The 26,276-nt window shown below is 51.3% G+C and overlaps 1 protein-coding gene across 1 annotated transcript in view; it reads right to left on the reverse strand.

The window, feature by feature from the left end:
- Positions 1-3,954: 3,954 nt before the first annotated feature.
- Positions 3,955-26,276, reverse strand: part of TBX5 (T-box transcription factor 5) — a 39,612-nt gene continuing 17,290 nt past the window's right edge. Inside the window, exons 7-9 of the mRNA XM_042031116.1 lie at positions 24,802-24,893; positions 14,109-14,335; positions 3,955-5,692 (exon numbers count right to left, since the gene is read on the reverse strand). Coding sequence (XP_041887050.1) covers positions 5,115-5,692; positions 14,109-14,335; positions 24,802-24,893 — 897 coding nt within the window. The 3' untranslated portion in view covers positions 3,955-5,114. The remainder of the gene's footprint in view (positions 5,693-14,108; positions 14,336-24,801; positions 24,894-26,276) is intronic.

Below are 26,276 nucleotides of genomic sequence, written 5' to 3' on the forward strand. Positions count from 1 at the left end.
GATTTGTTTCAGCTGAAGAAAGGAAGGAGGAGATACTGGAGCCCCTGGGTGTGGTGGGTCCCAAATGAAACACCCCCCTCTGAAAGGACTTCAGGTTGAAAAAGCTCCTTTGAAATTTTGAAGGAGGAAAATCAAAATGTGAACAAAGTATCGCTCCCCTTTGGGGGTGGGAATTAATTCAAGCCACTCTCTGAACATTTGCCATCCACTTCAAACTTTGTCATTTTCATTACTCAAAAATAGTGCAGCAAAGGCTTTGACTTTAACAGAGAAAAATAAAAAAAACAAGCAAACAAATTTTAAAAATACCCAAAATTTTGTCCCATGATGAGTTCTGGTCCCACCTTCCCCAGTCGTGTTTTCTCTGCCTCACTTTCCTCTCCAGTAAAACTTCCAACTTTACAGTATGTTCTAAAATCAAACAAAAAATCAAAAACAGGGCAGTGGGGGAAAGACTCAGAATCCTTTGAGAGCCTCATATATTCACTGGTCTCCAGAAACTGGAAATTTTAAGAGAAAAAACTAAACCACACTTTTGCAAATCACATGAGACCCATCATAAAATTGTCAGAGCTGGCAGTGCTGTAAAATCTATGATATCGTGGGCTGGATTTATGGACAAGAATCCTGAGGCTTTGGGATGTTTTTCTCCCTCAGCCCTCGAGGCACAACAGCAATTTTGGGGAGGTTGGCTCTGCCCTGGGAGCAGCCTGAGCAGCACAGGGGTGACTGTGCCCCTTCCAAGCATCCGTGCCTGAAGGAAAAACTCCACCAGTGCAGGTCTGGGGGCTGCTGGTGGGGAAAAATCTCCCAAACCCACCCAGCGTCGTGGCTGGTGAAACCTGAAATGTGGAGTGGCTGATAGGGGCAGACAAAGAGCTCTCTGTGCCTCTCAGGGCATCAAAATCCTCCCTAGGTACCAGCAGGGAGTGTTCCAGCCCAGGGAGGCAGCTGGAAAAACAGCATTGTGACCACAGCCCGGGGCTTGCTGCTCGCTCTTTAAAGGTGTTCTCAGCAGAGCTTGGCTTTCCTCCTCCGAGGAATTGCTCAGCCTGCTCCTATTTACTCTGCTTCGTCCCTAAAGGCCTGCTTGCCTTCTGCCTGGTGACGTTCCACGGCTCCTTGCCTCACCAAATTCCCTGCCCGTGAGGAGGAAGGGCCTCCAGTGCCTTCTCCACCCGGCTCACCAGCCCTGCTCCTCCTCCTCCGGAGCTCCCTTTGGAGCCCAGCTCCCTCCTCGCCCCGGGATACGGCTCTGCTGGGCTCTCCTTCCATCATCCCGGGAGCAGCCCAGGCCCAGCCCATCCCCAACACCCTCAGCAGGCTTTATGGAAACCACCAGAGGATGTTTGGGATGGTCGTCCTCGAGTTTCAATGCTTCTCATTATAGAATCATGGAATGGGTTGGGTTGGGAAGGACCTTAAAACCCACCCAGTGCCACCTCCTGCCATGGGCAGGGACACCTCCCACTGTCCCAGGCTGCTCCAAGCCCCAATGTCCAGCCTGGCCTTGGACACTGCCAGGGATCCAGGGGCAGCCCCAGCTGCTCTGGGCACCCTGTGCCAGGGCCTGCCCACCCTCCCAGGGAAGAATTGCCAGTTCAGCTCTGAATAGGCTGAATTTTGCAACTTCTTTTGTCCAATTCCTCTTCCACTGACAAATGTAATTTCCCTCCTACTTTTGCTGTTTATTGTTATTGTCAGCATTATTATTCTTGGCTAAGAAATAAATCCATAAGCAAAGAAATCAAACAAATCACATCAGGCTCCCTGGAACATAAAATCACCATCAGAGGGAGAGGAGAACCGTCTTCTTGACAGCTGCTGGTGTTGTTTTGGACCACCTGGGAAAAAGTAGAAGCTCAAGGTAGAACAGGCACATCCACATCCACGCTGGGGGCCGCCTTTTCCTTTCACATCCTACCTGACGCCTCCCAGTCCTGCCCACTGCAATGGAACCGCCATATGGAAATGCCAGATTGACAAACTCCTTCAAAAGAGGAGGAAAAGGCTGTGTGGGATCCTCCCCACCACCTTTCCTTCGCCTTCATCCCAGATTTTGCTTCTGTGACAAGAGGTGATTCTGCCACTGATGGCCTCCCTGCTCCCATGCCAGTATGGCTCCAGCAGGCTGTATCCTCAGGGATCTTCCTGGTTTTCCCGCACCAAAACCCATCACAGAATCTCAGCAAAACCCCAAAGAGCCGAAAACCAAACCTGAGGAGCTCCGAGGAAATGAGTGGAGTTGGAAGCTTGAGCCTTTTCTCCCGAAGCTTAAGAAGTAATTTTCCATGGGAGTTTAGTTCTCCCTAATCCTCTCTGAGAAGGCTGGCAGGCATTTCTGGGGAGACCTCTTTACTTACGGGGTAGCCACTGCCCATGTAATTGCACGGGAATCGCCAGCTAGGGATTAGGTGATTACACGATCAGCGGTGGGATAAGGAAGCCGGGAAAGCACCGCGGGGATGACGGCTGAATGCAGCATCATTGCTGCATCCCTCAACTCCACATGCAGTTTCCTCACCAACCTCGGAGCTGTGCATGTTCTGGAGGCGCCCTGTGTGATTTAACGCAATGTTTGGGTGATTCCCTGCCGGTGGCTCCATGCAGACAAAAAGCTTTGCAAGAACCGAGGTCCCAGCCATGCCCCACACGCGGTGCCTGCGTCTCCTTCTGCCCACAAACCTTGTGGATACCCAGAGCGAGCTCCAGCAGCACATTTTGGCTGTGTCACACCCAACAACTGTGAAATGTTCTGCAAGCACGAGGCAGTAAAAGCAGAGACATCTGAAAGAAGGAAGTTTTATTGGAGCCAGAAGACTCTGTCCCACAGGTCCTTGGGACAGCAGGGTGGGAATATCACCGTGGAGTGACCCTGCTGCTCCTGCTGCCTTTCTGTGCCTTTGCAGGGCGGCCCTCGGTGTCCCTGCCATGTGGGACAGGCTGGGGACACCTCCTCAGCTCCTTCCATGCTCTTCCTGAGGTGGTCCTGGCTCAGCAGCCCCACAGAGCCACCCTTCCCGCCGGGCTTCCCAGCTGCCATCTCCTCATTCCCCTGGAGCCCATTTTCCCACCTGGCTTCCGCTTCCCAAAGCATCTCCCATCCTTTGCCAAGGCTGGGACACAACCCCACACCTCCCCTGGGCCAAACCCTTCCCACCAACCCCACTTCCATGGGAACAGGGCGGAGTTCCACCTCACTGGAGCTTCCCAGTGCCACCCCAGCACCCACGAAGGTCACTTCTAAATCTTCCTTGATGGGAAGGTGACCCCAGGAGAGCACGGCCCTGGGAGACCCAGGCAGGTCTGGAGCAGCCAAGGCCACAGCCCCAAGCTCAGCCCAAGCTCAGCCCATCCCTTCCTTCCCCCCTGGGATGTTGCACCTCCTCTGCTACGGCAGAAAAGAGTGAAAATTAAATTAAAGGTATCAAGTAGGAAAAAAATCAAGTAAAACCACCCCAAACCCAAAAATGCATTAAAAAATAGGTGGGTGCTCCCTTGCCCTTGGGAGTGTGTGGTGTTTGTCAGCCATAAATTGGCACACAAAAACGGGAGAGCGTAGCTAGGTAGGGATTGTTTTGTCTCCTCAGCTCCATGGCTTTGGATGCCCGTCTCGATTCCCTCCCACACCAGCATTTCCACACATTCCCACCCCTTTCCCAGCGGCTGACACGCAGGTATACCTCTTTAGTTAATTAGAATTACTTTTAATTAAAAATATATGTAAATTATATAGAGTGTGCACAGCTTGGAGAGAAAAAAAAAAAAGAAGAAAAGAAAGCAAACTTCCATTTCAATAAAAATTTGAACCTCTTGGAATCAGCTGCTTTTGTGACATCCTCGGAGTTATTGGAACTCCCACATATAAATAAATAGGACCAGGAAATTTTACACCTGAAATACTCCGCAGTAGACATTTTTCCTTGCACATATTTGCTTTTCCTTCTCTTTTTGCCTCCACCACTCCCAGCCTCTCAGGATCATTTTCTGCCCCTTTTAAGCACATTTATTTAATATCTTGCTTCACATACCCACACTGATATCCCTCTTTGTTTCCTTTCCTTTTGGAGAGGAAGCAAAGGAACACGGGAGAAAATGAAAGCCCTGGATCGCAAACAAGCGTCATCATCGTCATTTTTGTGAGCAAACTTTTTCCTCTCAGTGTCTGCACCCTCTCCCCCTCTCTCCCCGTGGCAGCTGGCTCAGAGCCTGGCTGTCCACACGACACTAAAAATCCAGCAGGAGTCGAGCTGTGGATGTTTGCAAGCTTGGAAATAACCCCACGCTTCCGTCAGAGACAGCTGAGGGACCAGGAAAGACCAGGAGAGGGGAAAGGAAGAGGAGTGAGAGAATTACAAGTGGGAAAGGAGATGGGGGGATGGTTTATGGGATGGATCCTGGAGAGAATTTTGCAGGAATTTGTAAGGACACAGCTCCCTGTGGGAGCAATCTTGGCACAATGCCTGGGCAAGGCAGGTACTGGATTTCTTTATTTGGGGGTTCTCAGTACCTCTTTCTGTTGAAAAGGAATAAAGATAACACTAATGAAAAAAAAAAAAGAGAAACACCACTCTAAAATCCACCCTTGGTAAAAAGGGCTGGTGTCTTTTTCTTTTTTTTTTTTTTCTGAGAAAATGGAAAGAAAAAATATATATATTATTATTTATTATATAACATTGTCAACATCAACACCACAAAAAAAAAAAAAAGTAACATCCTAATTGTTCTCGTTCAAGCATTCTGACCGTGGTGAGGAAGGCAGCAGGACTTTGGTGTCCCTTGGAGAACAAAAAGAGCAGAAGGGCAGGGGGGGACGAGGGTGGTGGCAGCAACACAGACTGGGTGGGACCGAGGAGGGGAAGAAGTGTGCTGGGCTGTTGGCTTTTCTTTTGAAACAAAAGAAAACAAAAGGGGGGTGGGGGCAAGTCACACGGAGGCCGATGGCTTCCAGCCGCGGTTTCAGTCAATGTCCGTCCCCCTCGAGTGCTAGCGGTGAACATTCCCCTCAAGGAGTCTTGCAGAATGCTTTGTTATCAACAGGGGAATCCTTTTCCTCTTCCCTCTCCCGTTTTCTCGGATTCTCCCGTGGCTCCGGCGCTTCCCTGCCCCCCTGGTTAGCTGTTCTCGCTCCACTCTGGCACCATCCCCACGCCGTGCACCGAGTGGTACTGGTGGGGCGACAGGGTTCGAGGCACGCCGTGGGAATACAGGAATTCCGCCGGCTGGAGGCTGCTGGGAGGGGACTGGATGCCCGTTTGAGGTCCACACTGCCTCACGATGGGCTGGTGAGAGCTTTGGTGCTGGAACATGCTGTGGGTGTCGGCGATTTGGGGCGACGTGTGGTTGGCCACACTGCCCAGGCGGGGCATGAGCGGCCCCGAGGTGAAGTGGGCAGAGAAATGCTGGTAGGGTAACCTGTCCATGGGCTGCATGGCAGACACTGTGCAACTGCTGTACGAGGGCACGCTGGGCCACGTGTTACAGCTGATGTCCTCCAGGCTGGGCACGGGCTCCGTGGGCGGCGCCGAGCTGGCGTACATGCAGGCCTGGCGCTGCGCCGACTCAGTCCTGTACGACGTGTTCAGTCCCTGCTGCTGCGGGTAGCTGGACCTGTAGAAAGGGTCCTCATCTGCTGGAGAGGTTTCCATGTAGGGCTTCTTGTAGGGATGCTCGGTGGTGGAACATTCCTCATCTGCTGGGAGAGAAAAGTCCTGGTAGCCACCAAGGATAACGTGCCCGCAGCTGAGCTGTCCTGGTTTTACCAAGGACAGCCCGACACAGCCCTCAGTGTAAATCCCCACCAATTCCTCGGAACAGATCTCAACCTATCCTGTGGAAAACAAGCCTTGCACTTGGCCCTCTCTGCTGGAGTGGGGAAGGGATTAGCCAGGAGCTCTGGGAGGAAAATCGAGATGCTGGAGGGATCCTGAGGTTTATCTTGCCTGGTGATCCCACCACACACTCCCCATCTCCTTCCCGCTGCCACTTTGACCCGAGGAATAACATCTGCCTGTGACCTCGGCACCTTCCAGGGTCCCCACTCCCAGCCAGGAGGCTCAGAGCTAGTGCTGGCAACTCAAATCCTTTACAACAAAACACTTCCACGAGAAAAAGAGACAAAAAAGGAGATCACAATAAAAATCCTCCCAGGAGAGCACCAGCGATGGCACGGTTGGGACAATCAGATTTGGAGTTTGACAGTCCCAGCCTTCAGCTGTGCCAAGGCAGCTGGGCACACAAATCCGCACGGGGCTGTGGGCACATAAATCCACACAGGGCCGTGTGCTGGAGCCAAGGGGAACAAAGGAGAAAAGTAAATTTCACAGCTAGAAACAACAAGGCCCATCTTGCAGAGCCCTTTGTTTCCTGCAGCATCCCCAGGCCAGCAGAGGGAAGAAGATAAATAATTTAGGTGAAATCTCCAGGGTGAAGCCAAATGACTAAATGAATGTGCACTTATTTATTCATTCGCAGGGTCATCAAATGAAATCCAGCTCCGCTGGAATGGATGGCAACATTCCCAGGGACGAGCACTTCGCTAAGAGATTTTAAGGACAGCGTGGCAAGGGAAGGGGAGCTTGTTCTGACACGGATTAACTTTGCTGCTGCTTCAAAAGCAAGATTTCTGGTGCAGGCAGGAAAACATCCCACTTGGTTAGAGCCCTCCTGGCTGCACCCTTTTAGCAGGGTCAGATTTGAAAGAAATTTGGAACAAATTACCCTTTACAATTTTTTGAGCTGTAATTTTTTTCACCCCCGAAATACAAAGGAGATAAAAAACCCCAGTTTCACAGAGAGGAGGATTGAGTGCAGCTGCCCCACAAGATGTTGCTGCCAGGCTGCTCGGAGGGGAATGCTCATGTCACACCTTCAGGAGGGGCAGGTGGGCAGCGCGGGCACCTTTTGTTTCTTCTGAACACACGCCTGCACATAACCCTTATTGCTGTGACCAGCCCCGAGGGCACCCCTGGAAGCTGCACCCTCTCTGCATGCAAAACAACCCATTATTCCCACCCAGGGCTCTTCCAAGTCCAGCTGGACCAGCTGCTGCTGTTCATCTTGGTCCGACAGTCCCCCAAAGAGCAGGTACTGAGGGACAGCGTGGGGACATTCCCCCCAGGGGCCTTTGGCTTGGTAATACCATAAACTCAGCTGCAAAGGCACAGTCCCATTCCTTTCCTCCTGACAACGTCAAAGCCTGGCTCCTTCACCTCAGCAACACAGACCCTGATAATCGAGTTCCTCCTCTGCCTTCCCTGTAAAAGCAGGATGGGATAAATGAGCAATTCCATCCCGTTTTTAAAACCAGCTGGGACAGTAAGCAGGGGGATGCAGGAACGTGTCACCCTCCTTAGCCCTGCTCAGGTCCATGGTGTGTAGGAGCAGGGGAGAGGATGGAGCCCCCCGAAAGCCAAAAGCTGGAGACACAGGTCCAACCTTCCCCTGATCTCAGCTCCATGACAGGAGGGACATCTGGAAGAACAGCCTGAGCCGGAGCTTTTATGGACAGTGTAAAAAGTTTGGATTCCTAACCCACCGCTGAGTAATAAGAGCACTGGGGTGGAAAAACAATGTCTTGTAAAATGCAGCATTGTTCTGCTAATAAAGTTTTCAGCATTAAACCGCATCACTCTGCTGGCACCAGAAATCATTGGCTTGGGGTTTGACTGTTTATTTTATTTTGATTTTTTTAAATATACAACACAAACCAGTCAAACTCTGTTTTTCCGTTGTGTAAAACTGCCTGACTTACAACCTGAGCTTGCTGATTTTTCCATTTAGCCCAGACATTTCTCTGCCTGCCGCAGCCCAGCCGGGCAGAACCGCAGCGTCGCGGAACCACTTCCAGAATCCAGCACAGGTGAAGAGGGAAAAACAAAGCCAGCCAGGATTTCAGTGCAAGCCCCATGGGTGCCCTCTGTCCTTCTGTAAGCTCTCAGGACTGCTCTGCTGGCCCCTCTAGAACCAAGCTCACCGATGTTTTGCGTGGAAAGGGATTTTAAGGTGTGTAAGGACCTTGTTCCCATCTCCAAACAGGACCTAGGCACTAACAAAAGATCACAGCCTGCCCTAACAGCTTCTGCCTGTCCTCCTGCCCCCCTTCCCAGTGATTTTCCCGTATATGGAGCCTCAAAGTGCTGGAGAGGGGAGAGAATGGTCCACGTGCATCCTGAGGTGGGATGGTGCAGACCAGAGAGCCTCAGCTGGTGCTGGCTGAGGGATTCACACCGGGCCAGGCCCTCTGGTCCTGTCCCACCGCTCCTCACGGAGGAGACCAGAGCCAGCACAGAGCAGCTGAAGAGCTTCCCCAGGGGGTGTGGAGCAGGTCAAGGGGTGGAAAAGGGACATCGTCAGCGACAAAAGGAGCACAAGACAAACAAATCTCTCATGCAATGCCAAATGTTGCAGTTTCAACTCATCCCACGGGCTCTGGAGCCTGGACAGTGCAGCTCAAGGCCACAATCCTGTCCCTCAAGGTCCTCTTGCCTCCTCCTATCAACACAAGCAGGACACAGGAGACACTGAACTGCCTGCTCAGGGTTTGATTCCCTGATGCTCCTTGTCCTTTTCCAGGTGCTCCTGAGCCCTCAGGGGAGTTTTGGCCATCCTGGGAGCTGTCCTGACCATCCCCCACTGTTGTGGCTATTCTTGGAAGCCAAGGGTGGTGATCAGCTCGGGGAGCAGCCCCTCGATCCTGCACAAGCCTCAGGAAGCGGGAGGTGCTGCCAAGCAGGGGAAGCTGCCAGTGCCGGGGAGAAGCTGCTCCGAAGCGAATCCAAGGAAAACGGAGCCTGAAGAATGGGGTGGAAACTGGCTCCCTCACAAGGAATTTGATGATCTATCGAATGAAGGAGCCTGAGCGAGAGCTCTTCCAAGATTTCCGGTATTTACTGCTTCCAGCTGGGCTGTAAATACCACACAAATGGCTTTTTAAATGGAATTTTCCCAATTCCGAGATCGGGGCCGTGTAGAATGAAATGCAAACATGGAAAGTCTGTGGACTTCAGGGTGCACTGGGCCCTCCTGTCCCCCTGGTGTAAATCAGGAGAGCTCCTTTTCACCCACGGCACTCAGCTCCCCAGGATGGAAAACAATGAAGAACGGGACACGACTGCTTTGGTTTTCAGAGCTCCCCCACACTTCCAGGGCATTACGGGAGGGAGGCTCATCCCAACTTTGTGAGGGAGACACGATGGGTGATTGTCACTAACTCTGTTGTTTTACCCAGTCTGGATTCCAGCATGGATCTGGCACGAGCCTGAAGAGCCAATACCAGGGTGCAAGAGCGACAAAGGTTGTCCAAGAAGGAAAGAACAAGTAAAATTCAGTCAAAATGAACATCTCTAAAGGGCAAACAAGTCCTAAATCCTAGGGCACGGAACCTAAGGCACGCCAGTCATTCCAGCTATTGCGCTGTTTGTGATGTGGCCGTGTTGTACTGGAACACGACAGGGCTGTGGGGCAGGGACCATCCAACCCCCAAAAGCTGGAATCTTTTCCACAGGCAGCACGGTGCCAGCACTGCCTGCAGAGGCACCTCTGGCAGCAGAGTGGATCACAGGATGGGGCAGGCTGAAGGGAGCACAGTGGGTTATCTGGCCCAAGCTCCCTGCTCCAGCAGGGCCATCCCAGAGCACCGGGCACCGGACTGTGTCCAGAAAATTCTGGAATATCTCCAGTGAGGAGACTCCACACCCTCCTGGGCAGCCTGACTGGTGCTTGGTGACAGGAAAGTTCTTCCTCATGGTCAGGTGGAAGCTCCCAGGCAGCAGTTCCTGCCCGTTGTCCTGTGGCTGGACACCACAGAGCCTGCTCCATCCGCTGCACCTCCCTGCAGGCACTGACGCACACTGATGGGGTCCCCTCTCTGTCACGGCTGGCCCAGCTCCCTCAGCCTTTCCTCCTCAGGGATATGAAGCAGCTGAAACCACAGTGCCACAGGAGTGTGGCTGCCCAGCAAATCCTGGGTGCATCCCAGCCCCCTGAACATCTCCTCCCTGCACAGGGAGTCCCTTCCTCACCCTCGGTGTCCCGCAGCCACCCTGCTCTGGGCTCCACTGCATCTCTCCAGCTGCAGAGCAGCTCGAGCCTTGGCCAACTCATTGCGTCGCCAACCGTCGGCAGGATGAGCAGCGTGTCCTCCAAGGAGACACCCCACGCCTGAATTTTGTCCTGCAGACTCTTTGAGTGAAAAACAAAGCTGGGTGGGATGTGGGAGAAGTCAGTTCAACAAAGAGATGCCTGTTCTTGAGGAGGAGGTGGAAGGGCATCCCTGTAGCTGCACCGAGCTCATCAGAGCAGGAAGGAGATGGAAGATAAATCCTTCCCCAGGGTTATGTCCAAGTTAGGGGCCTGAAGGACATGGTCCTCGCTGGTTGGAGCCAGTGGATTCTGCCACGTCCTTCTTCTCCCTCAGAGTGCCAACTTGACAACTTTTATGACCTCCCCAGGGAGAGGCTGTTCCAGTTGCCTCCTGTTCAGCATTGCAAGCATCCCAGAAATCTGCCAAGTGGTTGGGATTGTGTAAGGCTGGGAGGGAGCAGAGGTTTAGAGGGATGGCTGTGTAGTCCACAGGATGTCTGAGAGACAGGATAATACAAGGGAAAACAAGCCCCAGTATCCTAACTGGGATGTGGGGCTAAATGAAAGACACAAGGCAAGCTGCCTGCTGCTGAGGCCTTCTGGGCTTCTCCAAGCACAACAATGGGACAGGGAGAGGTGGAGAACAACCAGAAAAAAGACAAAGCTCCAGCTGCTCTTTGTGTCAGCCTAAAAGTCCACATCAAGAACTGCAGCCACTCCTCGGTGAGATACAGGGTGGGAGGGTCCTCTCAGGACCAGTGACTGCCACATGCCATCAGCAATCCCAGTGTGGGGCTGGGATACAAGGCAGGACAATCCCTGCCATTCCCCACGCCTGGAGCAGCAATCCCATTGCAGCACACTGGGGTCATTCCCAATGCTGTGACCCCGTCCTCCCACCTGCACACTGGGAATTACCAGATTGGGAGCTCTGGGATGTGTCCTTCCTTCCCTCCTCAGCCAGGAGAGCATCACCTCCCTGAAGCCTTCAGAGATAACAACCCCTGGCAGCCCTGCTGCTCTCCCCTAATGTGATTCCATATCAGATCTCCACACTGAATCCATCTTGCCTTGACAGCTAAGAACAACACTGCCAACCACAGAGAATAATCCTTGTCTTAGGTCACCAGGGAAGCAGAAGTTGAACAAGGTTCCTTTGAGTTGGGTGAACACAGAGCTGCTCCTAGCTGAGCCTAACCCAAGGCTTAGCCCTGATTGAAAAGGATGCAGAGAAACATCAGGAGATGTCAAAGCTCCTGAAGGAGACTGGCTTGGAAAACAGTGGTGGAATTCATCCCAGAAGATGCAGACAGCAGCTGGTCTGAAACCCAGCTGAAGTGCCCTCTGCCCCCGAGGGCACTTATCCATAACCACAGCCCTGGGAAAGGAAATAATCTGCTTGAGATAAATCCTGAACTGCCTGAGGAGGAGTCAATGCTTGGGGAGTGGATAATCCAACACAATCAATGAGATTTCCAGTGCAGAAAATGGACAGAGGGGCAATAGGAGCAAACACACTCCTGCTTTAGGGTTTTCTGAGGTGGTGAGGCTTGGTAACTGTTCAGCAGAAGTGTAGGAAAGCAGGAGAACTGTGAGGGAAAACGCAGAAATGAGAGGCTGGAACAGCAAAAAAAGAGGAATACTATACAGAGGATTCTTTTCCTGTGTCCAACAAAGATCCTTGCTGGTGCTGGAAGGAGGTTCCGTGCTCAGTGACATGAAACCTTGGATCACGCTCTGATTTATCCCAACCAAATTGCTCGTCTCTAGCAAATTGATTTTTTTTCCTTTTAATTAATTTCACTTTGCAAAGGGCTGCTCAGCAGCTCGGGCTGGCTCTCTGGATCCCATTAACTTTGTGCTTCTTTCCTGTAAGCCCTGCTGGCTGTTTTCGATTTACCCAAGGCACGGGGAGGGGAGAGCAAAAGGCGCAGGGAGGGAAGCAGAGGCTCGGGGACACCCAACCCGCGGAAGAAGCCGGTGCTATCGGGCAGGACACTGCTCCTCTTTGATTAAAGCATTTGGCGGCTTTGATAAAAGGCCCTTAACTGCTTGTGCCACTGCAGCCATGGCTGAGATAATGAGGGGCCATCGGCCCTGCAGACAAGGCTCCCTCGGCCGTCCCTGCGCTGTCGCGAGGGCCGCGCAGGCCAAAGGGGCCGGGGAGCTTCAGTCCAGGGCAGATAGTCGTGCCTTTTGTGACAATAAGAGGAAGTGAGATAATTGGGGGATTGAGGGAAACCACCCATGGAGACACAACTTAGCGGGAATCCCAAAACTGGAAGGAAAGCTCTGCTGATTCCTTATCGCGGTACAATGCGGAGGCGAATGATGAATTGCCCCGCGGGGCAGGGACACGCAGCAGTCAGGGATCGTCCCAAGGGCTGGCTGCCATTTGGACCAGCTTGGTTTGGTTAGTTTCGGCAAAAGGGGGAAGAGGAGAGGGGAAAGCTCAGCTCCCAGGACAGAGGAGCTGAGGAAGGACTCCCAGGAGCTGCAGCTCCCAGCACCAAGCAGGGATCACAGGCTGGGACCTTCCGTCACCAGTAATGGGACTTTGCGGCACCCCAGCACCTCACACCCACAGCAGCCCAGGGGTAAAAGAGGCCACACGCCCCACCCCTGACCTGGGGGACACTTTGGGATGCCACAATCTCCTTATTCCCTGCCATACAGCCAGCTCGAGGCCAGCATCCCCATTTCCAGTCCCAGCTCTGGCACATTCTATGTGAGCACAGTCACCTGGTCAGCTGCAGGGGACAGAAGATGCCACCTGTTTTCCACTGATCACCTCAGTCTCAGGAAAATATTGAGATTCCTCAGCTTTTTTCACTTTGCATACCTGTACACGACACACGTACTCCTACAACGTCCAGGGATTCGCCAAGGAGTGGGAGAGAATTCCAGTGCCCTCCCGCCTCCTCTGCCAGCACTTCCCAGTGTTCCCCACCTTCGACTGTCTGTACATCCCAGTGCTCCAGGGGTTATGTTGCTAAAAATAATGACGTATCTGACTGACAGGGCCGTGCAGGGAAGTGGGAAGGGATCTGCTGTGGGGACAAATTCCTGGTGCACTCAACGCCACCGTGTTTGCTGCCTTCTGGTAGCTTTTCCACGGAGTAAATCCTGACAAAGGGAATGGGGTCGGCACAAACCAGCTCCTGCCCACCCCTTGTTGCATCCAGCCCTGGAAATCCCCTATTTTTTTCCAAGTAGAACTGACCTAAAGCTTTTGCTATCTCAGTCCTACAAGTGGTGCTGCATCTAAGCGTTCCCACTGCTTTGGGAGAGGAAGGCAGAGAGCAGGAGCCACTTGCTCCTGCCCAGAACAATTATCCCATCACTATCAGGGGCTCTTCACGCCAGGACGAGCTGAGCAGTCAGTGGAAAGCCCTCCCAGTTTGATCCCTGCAGCTCTGTCAGAGCAGGTCAGTCGCAGCAGAAGGGAAAGAAAGTGGATATCCTGGTTTCCAACCCCAGGCCCCCTTCATCAGCCCGAACATTTCTGCAGACAGAAAACTGCCTCCCAGCTGTGAGACAGCCCTGAGCCAAAAACTGGGCAAAATGCAAACTGTCAGGGTATCTCCAGCTGGAGATTAACCCTGTCTGAGGGTGCAGATAAGTCATCTTTATCTCCAGCACCAGCTATCTTTCCAAATGTGGATTCACCCTGGGTGAAAGGCACTGCCCGCTCCCAAGCAGCTCATTCCCAGCCTGCCAGAAATGGGATTGTAGGTGAGAGGAGTCTCACTCAGCCTGGGGGAGCTGCCCACAAGCCTCATCCCTCTCTCATCCTCCAGCAGCACTTTTTGAGTGCTGTTTTTGCCAAAAAAATCAACTATTGGAGGCGGGAGATGAAGGAAAGTATTTTCTCACTAAATACCTAAAATATTCCCTTTCTTTCACGTTGATGTTTTTCCATCCACAAAGACAGTTGTCCCTGGGGCTGTCCGAGGGGAAACATCGGGAAACAAGGCTGACAGTCACGTTAGGAGGGGGCAAACAGGGAGCAGCCAAGCTCTGACCTTTTCTCTTGGTGCAGTGGTAGATCTGGCCGTGCTCCTGGGAGATGGGGTAGGGGTTGGCAGGCGGCAGCAGGTCCTGGGAGGTGCTGGACACCCCGTTCTCACACTGGTACTGGGAGCCCAGGTTGGAGGAGGCAGAAAGGACCCTGGTCTCGCCGCTGAAGGGGCTGTGATTCGAGGACACCTTTTGTCTCACTGTGCTCCTGGGAACAACCGGGTACTCTTTACTACAGGCAAAGAAACAACAAAAAACAAAATGAAAAACAAGTCAGCAAAGCAATCAATTAATAAATAGATCAGAGGATTCATAAATGAGGGCAGCACATTAGTGTCACGGAGTTTGTTTAGGCTTTCAGGGAAACGCAGACATCCCTCCCAGGAGGCTGCAGCCCCGTCACACTTCATCCATGCACTTGTTACTCCCTTTCCTTTAGTCGCCTTAAAGTCATGCCTTTTCCACCACTGCTGTTTTATACCCACACATGAAATAGATAAATGCAGTTTTAGCAAAATAAAGAAGATTTATATTTCCACATTGTAGCAGTTATAAGCTATATACTATTTATAATGGATCTGCAATATGCACACACATGTAAATAAAAACCTCATTTCTGCCAAGCTCACTTGGAAGTGAATTAAATATTTAGGTCTACTTTTTTTCCCTTATGGTGGTTGTTCCCATTCCTTTTCCCTGGAGTCTGTCAGCCTGGTTGTCGTGGATGGGGGATCCCTGCACTACAGAGCAAGCCCAGAAAAGAGAAACAAATAAATCACCGAGATTTGATACACACCAGAGCCTCAGCAGAGCCAGGATGGGAGGGAAGGCCTGCACTGTTCCCTTGCTCCCAGATCTGGTTGGAAGTTGGGATGCTTTCCCAACACAGGCTGGAAATCCTCTCTCCTCAAAGACCCTACAATATTTTTTGGAGGCGTTTCTCCAAACACATCGGCAATGTGGCAACCCCGAAGATGATTCCTGCTCTGCAGGGAGAACTGAAGCTGAATAGGGGAGCTCAGACACTTCAGGTGAGGCACAAGTCTCCTCCTGAACCCAAAGACTTGCTAAAATGCACAAAGATCAGGTAGTACAGCACCCCAAAGTGTCACCCGGCTCAGAGCAGCCACAAAGTGCTGATTGCAGCACAGGTTTTCTCCTCTGAGGCTGCAACCATTGGACCAAGCTGGCTTTGAGGTGCCCCCCTCAAGTGTCCAAAATCATCGTGCTGGAGCAAGGACAGCTCCTTAAATCCCATCCACAGGCTCACCTGGCCACTTCCATGCAGAGGAGGAGCCTGAAGCTCCAGTTACACCCCTCAGACAGGACCCATTGCCGTAGAACTCAGAACTTATTTACGAAATTTAACAATAACAATTACATAAACCTGCCCCAGCAGGGAGCTTTCATCCAAACCACTGCAGTGGTGGCTGCCAGAAACACCAGCAACCGAGCTGGAATGGATGGGAAATTCACCCAGGAGCTCAAACCCAAAGAAATGTGACTCTGGCTGGGCCCTGAAAGCTTTCCAAACCCCGGGCACTGGGGGCTTGCCAAGGAGAGCCTGTTCCAAAGGTGGGGTTTCAGCCCCTGAAGCAGCATTTTCTCAGAACTAAAATCCAGGCTGTGCACGAGGAACAAGAGAGAGATGGACCAGAGGAAGCAGAGGTTTATCCCCTGGATGTTGAAGGCAGCAGCGGCTGTCAGGATGCGTGGTGGGATTCAGAGCACCTGCCTGACATCCAGCGCTTCATGCCATCGGGGTCTCTTGCTGGAGGGCAGCTTGGGTGCCTTCCGGGGAAGGTCAGGAGCTGGGGCCATCAAACCTCAGGGATGACCCTCAGATCTCCTGGGTTCTAAGGGATCTCCCAGCCCTCCCAGGCCATGGTTTTGAGCTGCCTGCTCCACCTTCCCCCCGTGGTCCTCGAGGAAATGGTACCAACACCACAGCCCTAAGCTGCAGCCCCACCTTGCTTCCCTTCCAGGGAGACATCCACGAGGGGGCCACGCCTGGATGTGCCCTCAGCTCTCCTTCCTGGGGAGAGGCTGCCTGGATGGGCTGGGTTCATCTCTCTCAGCCCCACACAGCCAACATCCAATTCCCAAAAAACCACAGAGCCTCATTTTGTTTCCAGTGGGTACCCAGAGCTGGGGTGGAGGAGAAGGAGGGACGTGCCATGGCATGGTGCCAGGCCGTGTGACACTTAAGGACAGTTGTTACTGGTAGATTTGGCCATGGTGGAGAAACCTTGCGATTCTATGACCATTTTCAGGGGATGTCTCTGGAGCATGGGATGAGATCTCTGTGGGGGTTTCTGACCATAAATTCTCAGAGGGACCCCATAAAGGTCAGACCCTCGCTGTGCCAAGCCCCACACAAATGCTGAGGAGCCATCCCCACCCCAGGTACTTCTCACCCAAACCAGCATTTTCTCTCTTTCAATGGAGAGCTGAGAGCAGGAAAAAATTAACAACCCAATTAGGGATTTTTTTCCTTGATTAAAGAATATTTTCAATGGTGAAGGTCAAAAGAGACCTCCAAGGTTTTTGACCAACACATTGTCAAGTGAACCAGAGCACTGAGTGCCATGTCCAGTCATTCCTTGGACAGCTCCAGGGTGGGGATTCCACCACCTCCATGGGCAGCCCCTTCCAATGCCTGGCCACCCTTTCAGTGAAGGAGCTCCTGCTGATGTCCGAGGTGAAGCTCAGCTCCTCTCTCGCCACGAAGGAGCTCTTTGTCTGTATTTTTACCCCAAGTGCCGGATCATGGGGGGGTGTCGGGTGCCCAGTTCCTTCCAGGCTGCATTTCCCAGGGAATAGGACAATCTCCCTGGAGGTAAGAGAGGGCTGTGGTGCTCTGTGGGACACAGCAGGAGCTGGGAGTTCTGCAGGAGAGGGAACAGGTTGGAGTCACCAGGTTTGCAAACAGCAATTCCCAGGAGCTATCGCAGTAACAGCTCTCCAGACTGAAGCGTTTCCATTTCAGTCAAAACACGTTGGGTGCTGTTTTTTCCAAAAAATCAGCTATTGGAGGAGGGAGACGAAGGAAAGTATTTTCTCACTAAATATCTCAAATATTCCCTTTCTTTCACTTTGACGTTTTTCAACTCACAAAGGCCGTTACCTCCATAATTTGACATATTCCTCCTTAGAGGAGCTGAGCTGAAATCAATCTTTGGTATCTTCTAAAGCAACAATCACCTCAAATTATTTATATTTTTTCCTCAGCCCACTCAATATGTAGAGCGCACAACTATCATTTTTAAAGCCTGAAGGACAAACTAAAAGGGATCAAATTCTTTTTTTTTTCTCCTAAAAATCACTATTCCCAAAAGAGCGGTTGTAATCCTGAGCTACAGTTTAACAGAATGAAAGGTTTCTGTCATGTCCAGAAATTTTGGTGTCCAAAAAAAACCTGTAGCAAAGTAAAAAGGGGGGGAAAAAAAGCATTAAAGCTCGACTTAAGCAATGTAGGAAATTGTCCACACAGCAAGGAGGAGGTCATTGCTCCTGGGCCACAACATGAGTTAGCCTATTAACACCCCCATGTAAAACTTTCTTTTTTTGCATTGAAATTTGCAAAATTAGAAGAAGTTTTTAAAAAAAGTTGTTTGGGAAAAGAGTTTACAAGGAGAAACCTGTCATTGGTCTATTTAAAATCTGTTGGAGGCTAATAATGAATATTTAGTTGCTGTATTAAAATAGCAGAAGGGAGCAGGGAGGAGTCACACACGGGGCTCTGCAATATTTTGATTTTTTTTGTTTTGTTAAACAAAAAGGTTTGGTTTAAAGTTTTGTTGAAACTTTGGGAGAGAAATCGGGGATGAGGCCCAAGACCATCGGTGCTGAAGTCGGGACTCTGTTCTTATCTCCCACCTGGCCAGGGGGCTTCCCAAACCCACAGGGTCAGACACCAGCTCTGCAGAGCCTTCCCAATAGCACCCCCGTTCCACTTAAAATTCATCATAAAACCCCAATCCTACAGATGGGCCCTGACAAGTGAATCCCTCCTGCAGTTCCAAATCCCAAATCCCACCTCTGCCAGGTGGAATTAGGAGCTCAGTCTCATTTTCTCTCCTGACAACTTCCCCTTTCCCTGGCCAAGCGACGCTCTCACCACGACAGCCTCCAGAGTTTTGTAAGGTCACTTTTGCCACAAACTCGTGGCCAGCAAAGAGCCCAAAGGAGCAAATTCAAGGTGATTTTGCAATCTCAGAACCGGAAACCTTGTTGCCCACTGCGGACTAATAATAGCTGAAAAAATGATGAATACAGACCTTCCCAGAGCAACACCCAGTTCACTTTCTTGCTTACTACTACACTCTAATCATTTTCCGTGTATTTTCATGTGCAGACCTGAAGTTTCCTGATGTACCAGCCAAGGCAGAGCAAATGCAGCTGCCAGACAAAAGCCTGGTTAAAAACCTCTGCAAAAATCCACAGTTTAGAGCCAGGAAGCTCCTGCATTGGAGCATCCAACCCCTACCGGCCCTAAACAAGTTATTTTAGAAGATGTTCTTGATATTTCTGCAACAAAACCCTGCATACCTCGAGGCTTTCCAGGGCTGCTCTAGCTCACGATAACAAGGCTTCAAAAGGCTTATTAAATATCAGATCCCAAGGATCTGTTGGAGGTCAAGGTGAATCATGGCATGGAAAAGGATTTCCTTCCCATGTTTTTACAGCACCCTTGGAAGCCCCTGAGCTGCCTAAATCCTGTTCACAATATCAAATCTTAGTCTAAAACCTGACCCAAGGTTGAACACAGGGATTCCCCTCCACTCTTCCCAAATTTCCAGGAAGTTTTAACTCCTCCTCCTCGGGCAGTCACAACAAAAGCACAAATGTTTGTCACCCTATCCGTGCTGTCCCCTCTATCCAGCACAGAATCAACCCCCAAGTCCAGATGTGCAAACACAACTCAATGGCTTTGGGGTTTATATTTCCCACACCACCAATTGTTGTCCTTCCTGCTGAGGCTCAGGAGGAGGGAAGAAGTGGAAGTCAGCCATAACAGGCACAGCAAAAGGAAGAAGGGGGGGAAAAAAAGTGGCTGGAATAAACAGCCCATCTCCCAGGAAAAAAAACCAAACCAAAACCAATTGTCAGCGTGCATTCATTTCAGCTGATTTCCAGCACACTGAAATAAAATCGAGCCACTCTCAAGAGGCTGTCTGGAAGTGGATAAACTACAGCAGGAAAGGACGTGGTAGGAGAGGAATTGCTGAGTGCTTCCTGCAGTCTCAGCCTCTGATGAAACACGGCCCCTGTCTGCGTGGGGAGCGCGGAGCAGCCCCGCAGAGAAGGATATCCCAGTAACACAAGTCCAAGTGGCCACCGAGGAATACGGGGCTCTGTTCTCTGCCCCACCCTCCTCCAACGCAGCAAATGCCCTGAGCTTCCTGCCAGGACCCGAGGGGTCCCACAGCCCCGCACGGGAATCTCGGGCAGTTTAACAAGGCCAGGTGCTGGTGCTGCACCGGGGTTGGGGCAATCTTGGGATCAACCCAGGCTGGGGGTGAACAGATGGAGCAGCCCTGGGGAGAAGGGCTTGGGGCTGCTGTGGGGGAGAGCTGGACATGCCCCAGCACCCAAAAAACCTCCCATGTCCCGGGCTGCATCCCCAGCACCGTGGGCAGCAGGAAGGGGGGGATTCTGCCCCTGTGCCCCCTCAGGTGAGACCCCACCTGCAGAGCTGCCCCAGCCCTGAGCCCAGCACAGGAAGGACCTGGAGCTGCTGGAGTGAGGCCAGAGGAGGCACCAGGATGGTCAGAGGGATGGAGCAGCTCTGCTGGGAGGAAAGGCTGCGAGAGCTGGGATTGGAATTTCTCTCTGGAAAAGAGGTTTCAGGGTGACCCACAAGAAAGTTGGAGGAAGAATGTTTACAAGGGCCTGGAGTGACAGGCGAAGGGGAAATGGCTTCACACAGACAGAGAATAGGTTTAGATTGGATATTAGAAAAAAATCCATCCCTGGGAGGGTGGGGAGGCCCTGGCACAGGGTGCCCAGAGCAGCTGGGGCTGCCCCTGGATCCCTGGCAGTGCCCAAGGCCAGGTTGGATGGGGCTGGGAGCAGCCTGGGACAATGGGAGGTGTCCCTGCCCATGGCAGGGGTGGGATGGGATGAGCTTTAAGGCGCCTTCAGCACAACCCATTCCACGATGATCCTGTGGTCTGTTACCAACTCCTCTGAGCAGCGCAGCCCAAAATCACTGCAACAAACCCAAGAACCAGCGAGGAAAACAACCAGGCAGAGATCAAGAGCTCTCATCAGCAGGCAAATAAAAAGGTAAAATTCTCCAGAAAAATATGCTGGAGTAAGAGGAACGCAAGAGGAGCTGGAGGATGGATGTGGGCTGGAGGCAGCACCTGCATCCCTTCGTGCTGGGCTGAGCTTCTGCTGATCAAATCCTGCTGGGCAGATCCCCCAAAGGAGGGGCAGTGACAGAAACTGCAGCTACCCTGTGTTTCCTGAGTGGCTTTCTCACTTCAAAAGTGGTGTGAACAAGTGAGGTCTGCACAGCTTCCTTTTGGATTTCATCTGAATTCCATCAAGTTCTACTGAAGACATCTCAAGCCTGCAGGTTCCACTGGGGCTTTGAGCAGGAAGATTTCCTGGGGGTGTGTGCTGGAGGAAAGCATCCGCTCCCCAGCAGATGTAACAGCTCCAAGCCTCACACTGAAAATGCTTCAGACAGAGGGAGACTCTTGGGAGGTCTCAGTGACAGAACCTGGGAAATGGAAGTGGATTAAAGATGCAATGAGAAGACACGAGAAGGACGAGGCCGTTTGCAGCAGTCCGAGACCGAGGCGCACAGGTCAGCCTGGTGCCTGAGTGCAGCATTTGAACTGAATTCCCTGGCATTCCCAGGCTGGAATGCTGGGGAACACAATCCCTTCGGAGCCCAGAGGCTCACCCATTTCTCATTTGGCACCCCAAAACGTGCTGTCACCTCTGTCACGTCAGCTCTGACTCATGGCACTGATTTTGTGTCCTCTGTGCTGGCCCTGTTTCTGTTCCCAATGACACATGGGAATCTTTGGAATAACTCCTTTGGAGCCAAGAAGATTGCTGTGGATTAGTGCCAAAGGCAGAAAACTGTGGCTCGTGATCTTTGACGGAGAAAACGCAGCCCCAGCGTCAGACTCTGCTGTCACTCCTCCCTGTCACGTGGAGCGTTCTGGACTTTTTTATCACTTTTCAAGTGGCTCAGAGAGCCCATCGAGGGAGCCAAGAGCATCATTCCATGGCATCAGCATCCCCCTCAAAAGCCTTCCCAATAAGAAGCTTCAAGGGCTAAACTGCATTAATTTGAGCACAAAATAACCAGGCCCTGACACTCCAGAAGCACCTCAGTCCCCATAAGAACCACCACAGACAATGGGAGCTGCAGATGGGCAGCAAGAATTGGTTTCAGGGTTGACCAGAATTGCTCCCTCCGTGCTCCAGATCCACAAACTCTTCTCCCCCGCTGTTCTCTGGCAGTCGCAGATGACAGAAATTGATGTAATGGAAGCTGTGAGTTGCATGCAAGCCCCAATCACCCCATGATTTATCAGCACAGCTCTATTTGGACTCTCACGGGTGGAGAATTTGGAGGGCAGAGCCCTACACTGCAGATCTTGTCTGCACGAGCGTCACCCTCTGTGGGTTCGCACCACGTGTTTGGTCCTGCACTCCACACCAAATTCCCCTCAGCACAGGCAGAAGCCCCAAGTGAAGACAAAAGATTTTTTACAGCACAGAAGGGCAAGAGATCCAAAAGGAACACCTCACCCAAACTTCCCAGCACTACAAACACCTCAGATTTACCTGATTTCTCCTTTTCCACTGCAGCATGACCACAGGGCCATGCAGTAAAGCTCGTATCCCTCTATGCCTCTTCCTTTCTTTTCAATGTTTTTGGGGTTTTTTCCCTAATCAAGAAAATCCCAAACTCAATCTCATGCTCAGGAACTTGAAAACTTTGACAAAGCTCTTCTTGCCAGAGGGCCCATCCTACCAAAGAAGCTGCTGAAGGCACTTTGTGCTTCAGGAGGGAAAGGCAGCAGGAGGAAAGGTGAAAATGAACATTCACTGGAACCTGAATCTCTCTGGAGCTCGTGGCTCCTCTTTCCAGTGGAATCATCTGCTGCTGAAAGGCTGAACACCACTCCTGAGTGAATTTCTTCTACCTGGACAGCCTTATTATTTTTTTTTTCTGGGAAATAAGAGGGGAAAAACCAATATGGGAGGCCTGGGAAAGGAGAAAGCCGTGGAGAGGGAGGGACTCGAAGCCGTGGTGAATGTCAGGTCAGCAGTTTCGGGTACAAAAGGCTCTGCACGGTTATGAAAATGGGGGGTTTTTCCAGCTACTTTTTCCATCGTGAGCCAACAGCACTAAAAATCCATCCCACCATGTTCTCCAAGAGCATAAATGGACATCATTCCCCTAAAACTGGGATGGACTGACGGGTCCATCGCTGGGAAACAACGTCATAAACGTACATTTATATATTAAAATATATAATATGTCAATTTAGTGACGTTTTAATATGTATTTATATGTTAAATCTATAGAAACCCACAAAAGGCAGGGCATAGTTCTGCAACATTCTCAATCCTGAATGGTTCTTTATCTCATAGACACAACCTATTTTTTATAGCTACAATTTATTTATACATATAGCTGATTTTATACACGGGTTTATATATTTTCATATATAATTTTGGATATATTCATACATCTACATAAAAAACCCACAAAGGTGGGTCCATATTTGCAACCTTAAATGGGTCTTTATTTTACTATAATCATCTTATCCTGCCCTCCCTTAAAAAATGCCATCTTTGTAAAGGCACACAGCCATTCCTCTGCTGAGTTATTAACATGAACATCACAAATTATCCTGTAAAGGCAACGATTTTTAACCCTTCCAGCCCTGCCAGGCCTGAGTGGGTGCATTTATATATTCCAAGTGTTTCTGCTCCCCGGATCATCGACCGCAGCCCCTGCATAAAAATGCCAAGCGGTTTTTAGCGCGGGCTCAGCGTGGCTCGATGCCGTGCTCTTCGCGTGGCACCGAGCCCTTCCTAGGGGTCCTCCCTGTTCCACCTCCTCCCTCCTGCTCCAAAAAATGAATCCAAACCGTCAAATCTTTCCAGGGACTGGAATGAAAGAGTGGTTTGGCAGCAAAAAGAATGGTGGGGGGGGAGGCGGGACGGGGACATCATCACTCAAGTTCCAGCAGAAGTCGGGAGACTGGCACGGGGTGGGGGGAGTTATTTCAAGTGGTAGCGCTGCCATAAATAAATAAATATTGGCAGATCGTGCCAGGATCTGTTGGAAAGGGCAGGCGGGGAACACAGGGCACATTCAGGAGCCCACGGAGATGATTTAGGCAGAGCAGATGAAGCGTCACATGTACCTTTTTTACATGTATCTCTTGGCTTTCCTGGGGCTGAGCCTCAACATGTTTGTACACAGGAGGACATCTGCCCAGCTTGAGGAGGGTTCTGGGCTTGTTTGCAGGGTTGCAGGAGTTATTTAGTGCCTGACAGCACCATTTTCCTGGCTACGGAGAGCCACGCTCAGGTCTGCAGCTACAGCCACCAGAAGTGACCACCTACATCTGGCTCCTGGGTGGGCAGTGGGAAAAACCCTCCCATCAGAAGGTCCCAAAGCAGGTCCCTCCAGCAGGAGCCAGAGAAAAAAGGATCCCAGTGGCTCCTCCCCTTCTGGAAAATGCTGTGTTGAGAATTTCCGTCTGTCCTAGTGAGAATCGTGGGTATGGCACCATTCCTGCAAAACATTTGCACCAGGAAGCCTCTTGACACACAGACAAAGTTCCAAGGGAAGGGAAAAGCATGAAGTTAATTCCAGCAGGACCTGACATTTAGAAGAGGACGTTAAACAGGATCTCCAAACAAGATTTAGGCTTGGTTTTCAGCTTAAGTACTTGCAGCCAAACCTGAGATTCGAAAAGGTCTCCTCAGCCACCTGGCCCTGGAGATCCCAACAGTTTCTAACGTTTCCTTCTTCAACCTGAAACCACCACACCTCTGCTCCTGCTCTGCACATCCAGAACCAAGCAGGCAAACAATCCCCTCCTGCCAAAGCCCCTCCAGAGCCAGCAACAACACATCACAGGAGGCTCCACCACCATCTCCAGAGGTAGCTGGAGCATCCTTAAAAAACCTACTCCCAAAACAAGGCTGGGAGCTTTGTCATTAAAGCACCTGGGAGAAAGGAACACTCAGGGATTCTTCCACAGTAGCCCGGTGGCCAGAGCTGCTCCCAGCTAATCCAAGTTTTTAACATGGCCGAAGCTTCTCCCAGCTAATCCAAGTTTTTAACGGGTCTAAGTCCACGTGCAGCCTCAGAGACGAGAGTTTAGCACAACGCTAAAGGTTGTTCTGGATAGGGACGTGTCTAAAAGAAACGCAAAGTCCCTGTGGCCAGGACAGCATCCCACAGGTGAGGTCCTACCTCTGCCACCCAGCAATTAAGGAATTCCCCTGGGAGCAGAAGGTGCAGGATTTTGGCCCCCTGTGCTGGGATGTGAACACCAAGCTGATGTAAAACCCCCACGCAGACACCAAGGCAGGGAGTGGCACCATGTCCTGGCTCAGGCCAAGCCACGAGGGACACGCCAAGCAAAGGCCAGGTGGCTCTGGGGGCCCTGGGAGGGTCCCCACGAGGGTGACAAGCGTTACCTCTGCATCCTGGACATCCTGTGCAGCTCCATGTCGTCGCTGCCGCGGAAGCCTTTGGCAAAGGGGTTGTTCTCGATCTTCAGCTGCGTGATCTGAAAGGGAGGAAACACAACGGGGTCACCACGAGTCCAAGGCACGGCCTGGGAGAGAGGGGATAGTGGTTATTAAACCCAAGGCAGGCGGGAAGGGGGGGGGGAAATCCAGCTTGCAGGAACTCCAGTCGTCCCTCAGTTCACTGACCACTCCAGATGGGCCTTTCCCTAGAACGCTCCACGAGAAAAATATCTCCTGTCAACAACCTCTCACTTCTCCCAGGCTTGTCCCAGAACCAACACGTGGGACTGCACACACACATTTTTCTCTGGAGAAAATCTGCTTTCTGAGAGTTCCTACTTTCATTTTGCTGTTGGAACAGAGAGGGCTCCACTTCTCAGAGGACCAGGGATGGAAGTCTGAACAAATCCCAACAAGTATTTTCTCATCAATGCACAGGCAAAACCAAAACCTCACCTCTCAGAGCCTGCACCCTCTCTCCCAGACCAGAGAACTTCACCCTTTGGGTGTTTCAGACCAGCTAAATGTGCTCCAGGTGCTCTACATCTGCCACCCTTCCCCACACCTGCCAGCACTGCAGGGACTAATTACCTGAGTTACCTGGAGGGTGACTGACTTCACCTGTAACCTTCAATCCCAGGAGAATTTTTTGTCTCCCCATTTATTCCAGTTTGCTCACTAAGTGAGCTACCTTGAGAATCTAAAGTTTAGTGGGATTAATCCACTGAGACTCAACTCCTCTTAAAACATCAGCATTGAACACTTAAAGCAGCTGCTGGACAGAACAGGGACTCTGCTGCTCCAAGAGCTCCCATCCCCTCCTGCTCTACTTCTCCTGAGGGCTTTGGTGAGCAGGGGTCGTCATTTAAGCCAGTATTAACTGGGAACCAGCAACACCCTCAGCTGCCCCGTGGGTCTTGTGAAAATTCACTCTGCCGTGCCAAATCTGATGCAAATGCTTTGGTGCCTTGGCAGAACAGGACAGAGCTTGGATCGGGTGTGATATTGCTGCAAAGCCCTAAAAGTTGGGCAGAAGAGAGAAAAGTTCCCTTTTTTTCTCTTTTCTCCATCACTGCCTGGCAGTCTGAGCCCTCAGCAAGGAATCGGGAGACTCACTTGCCCAGGAGGAGAGACAGGCCCATGTTTGCCACTAGAGGAACTTGATGCTCTCACCACGTTTTGTGGAAACCCCGTCCTTCCTTCCTATTGAAAGTTGGCCAGGGGGAAGGAAGGAGCTCGGGATTCATGGAGGGAGAACAGAGAGAGGTTCATGTTCACCTAGTCAAGCACAAACAACCGGGCCCACCTCCCTGCCAAAATCCAGAGAGCAAAATCTGGCTCGCCCAGAGTCAATAGCAAACCTCGCCAGGTGTATGCACAACCAGATTCTTTTGCTCTTTTCTTGTCTTTTTGCATATTTT

This window comes from Corvus kubaryi, unplaced genomic scaffold (genome assembly GCF_017639235.1).
Source record: "Corvus kubaryi isolate FWS band 111438036 unplaced genomic scaffold, C.kubaryi_AGA036_p1.0 37337, whole genome shotgun sequence".
In the NCBI taxonomy this organism is placed as follows: Eukaryota; Metazoa; Chordata; class Aves; order Passeriformes; family Corvidae; genus Corvus; species Corvus kubaryi.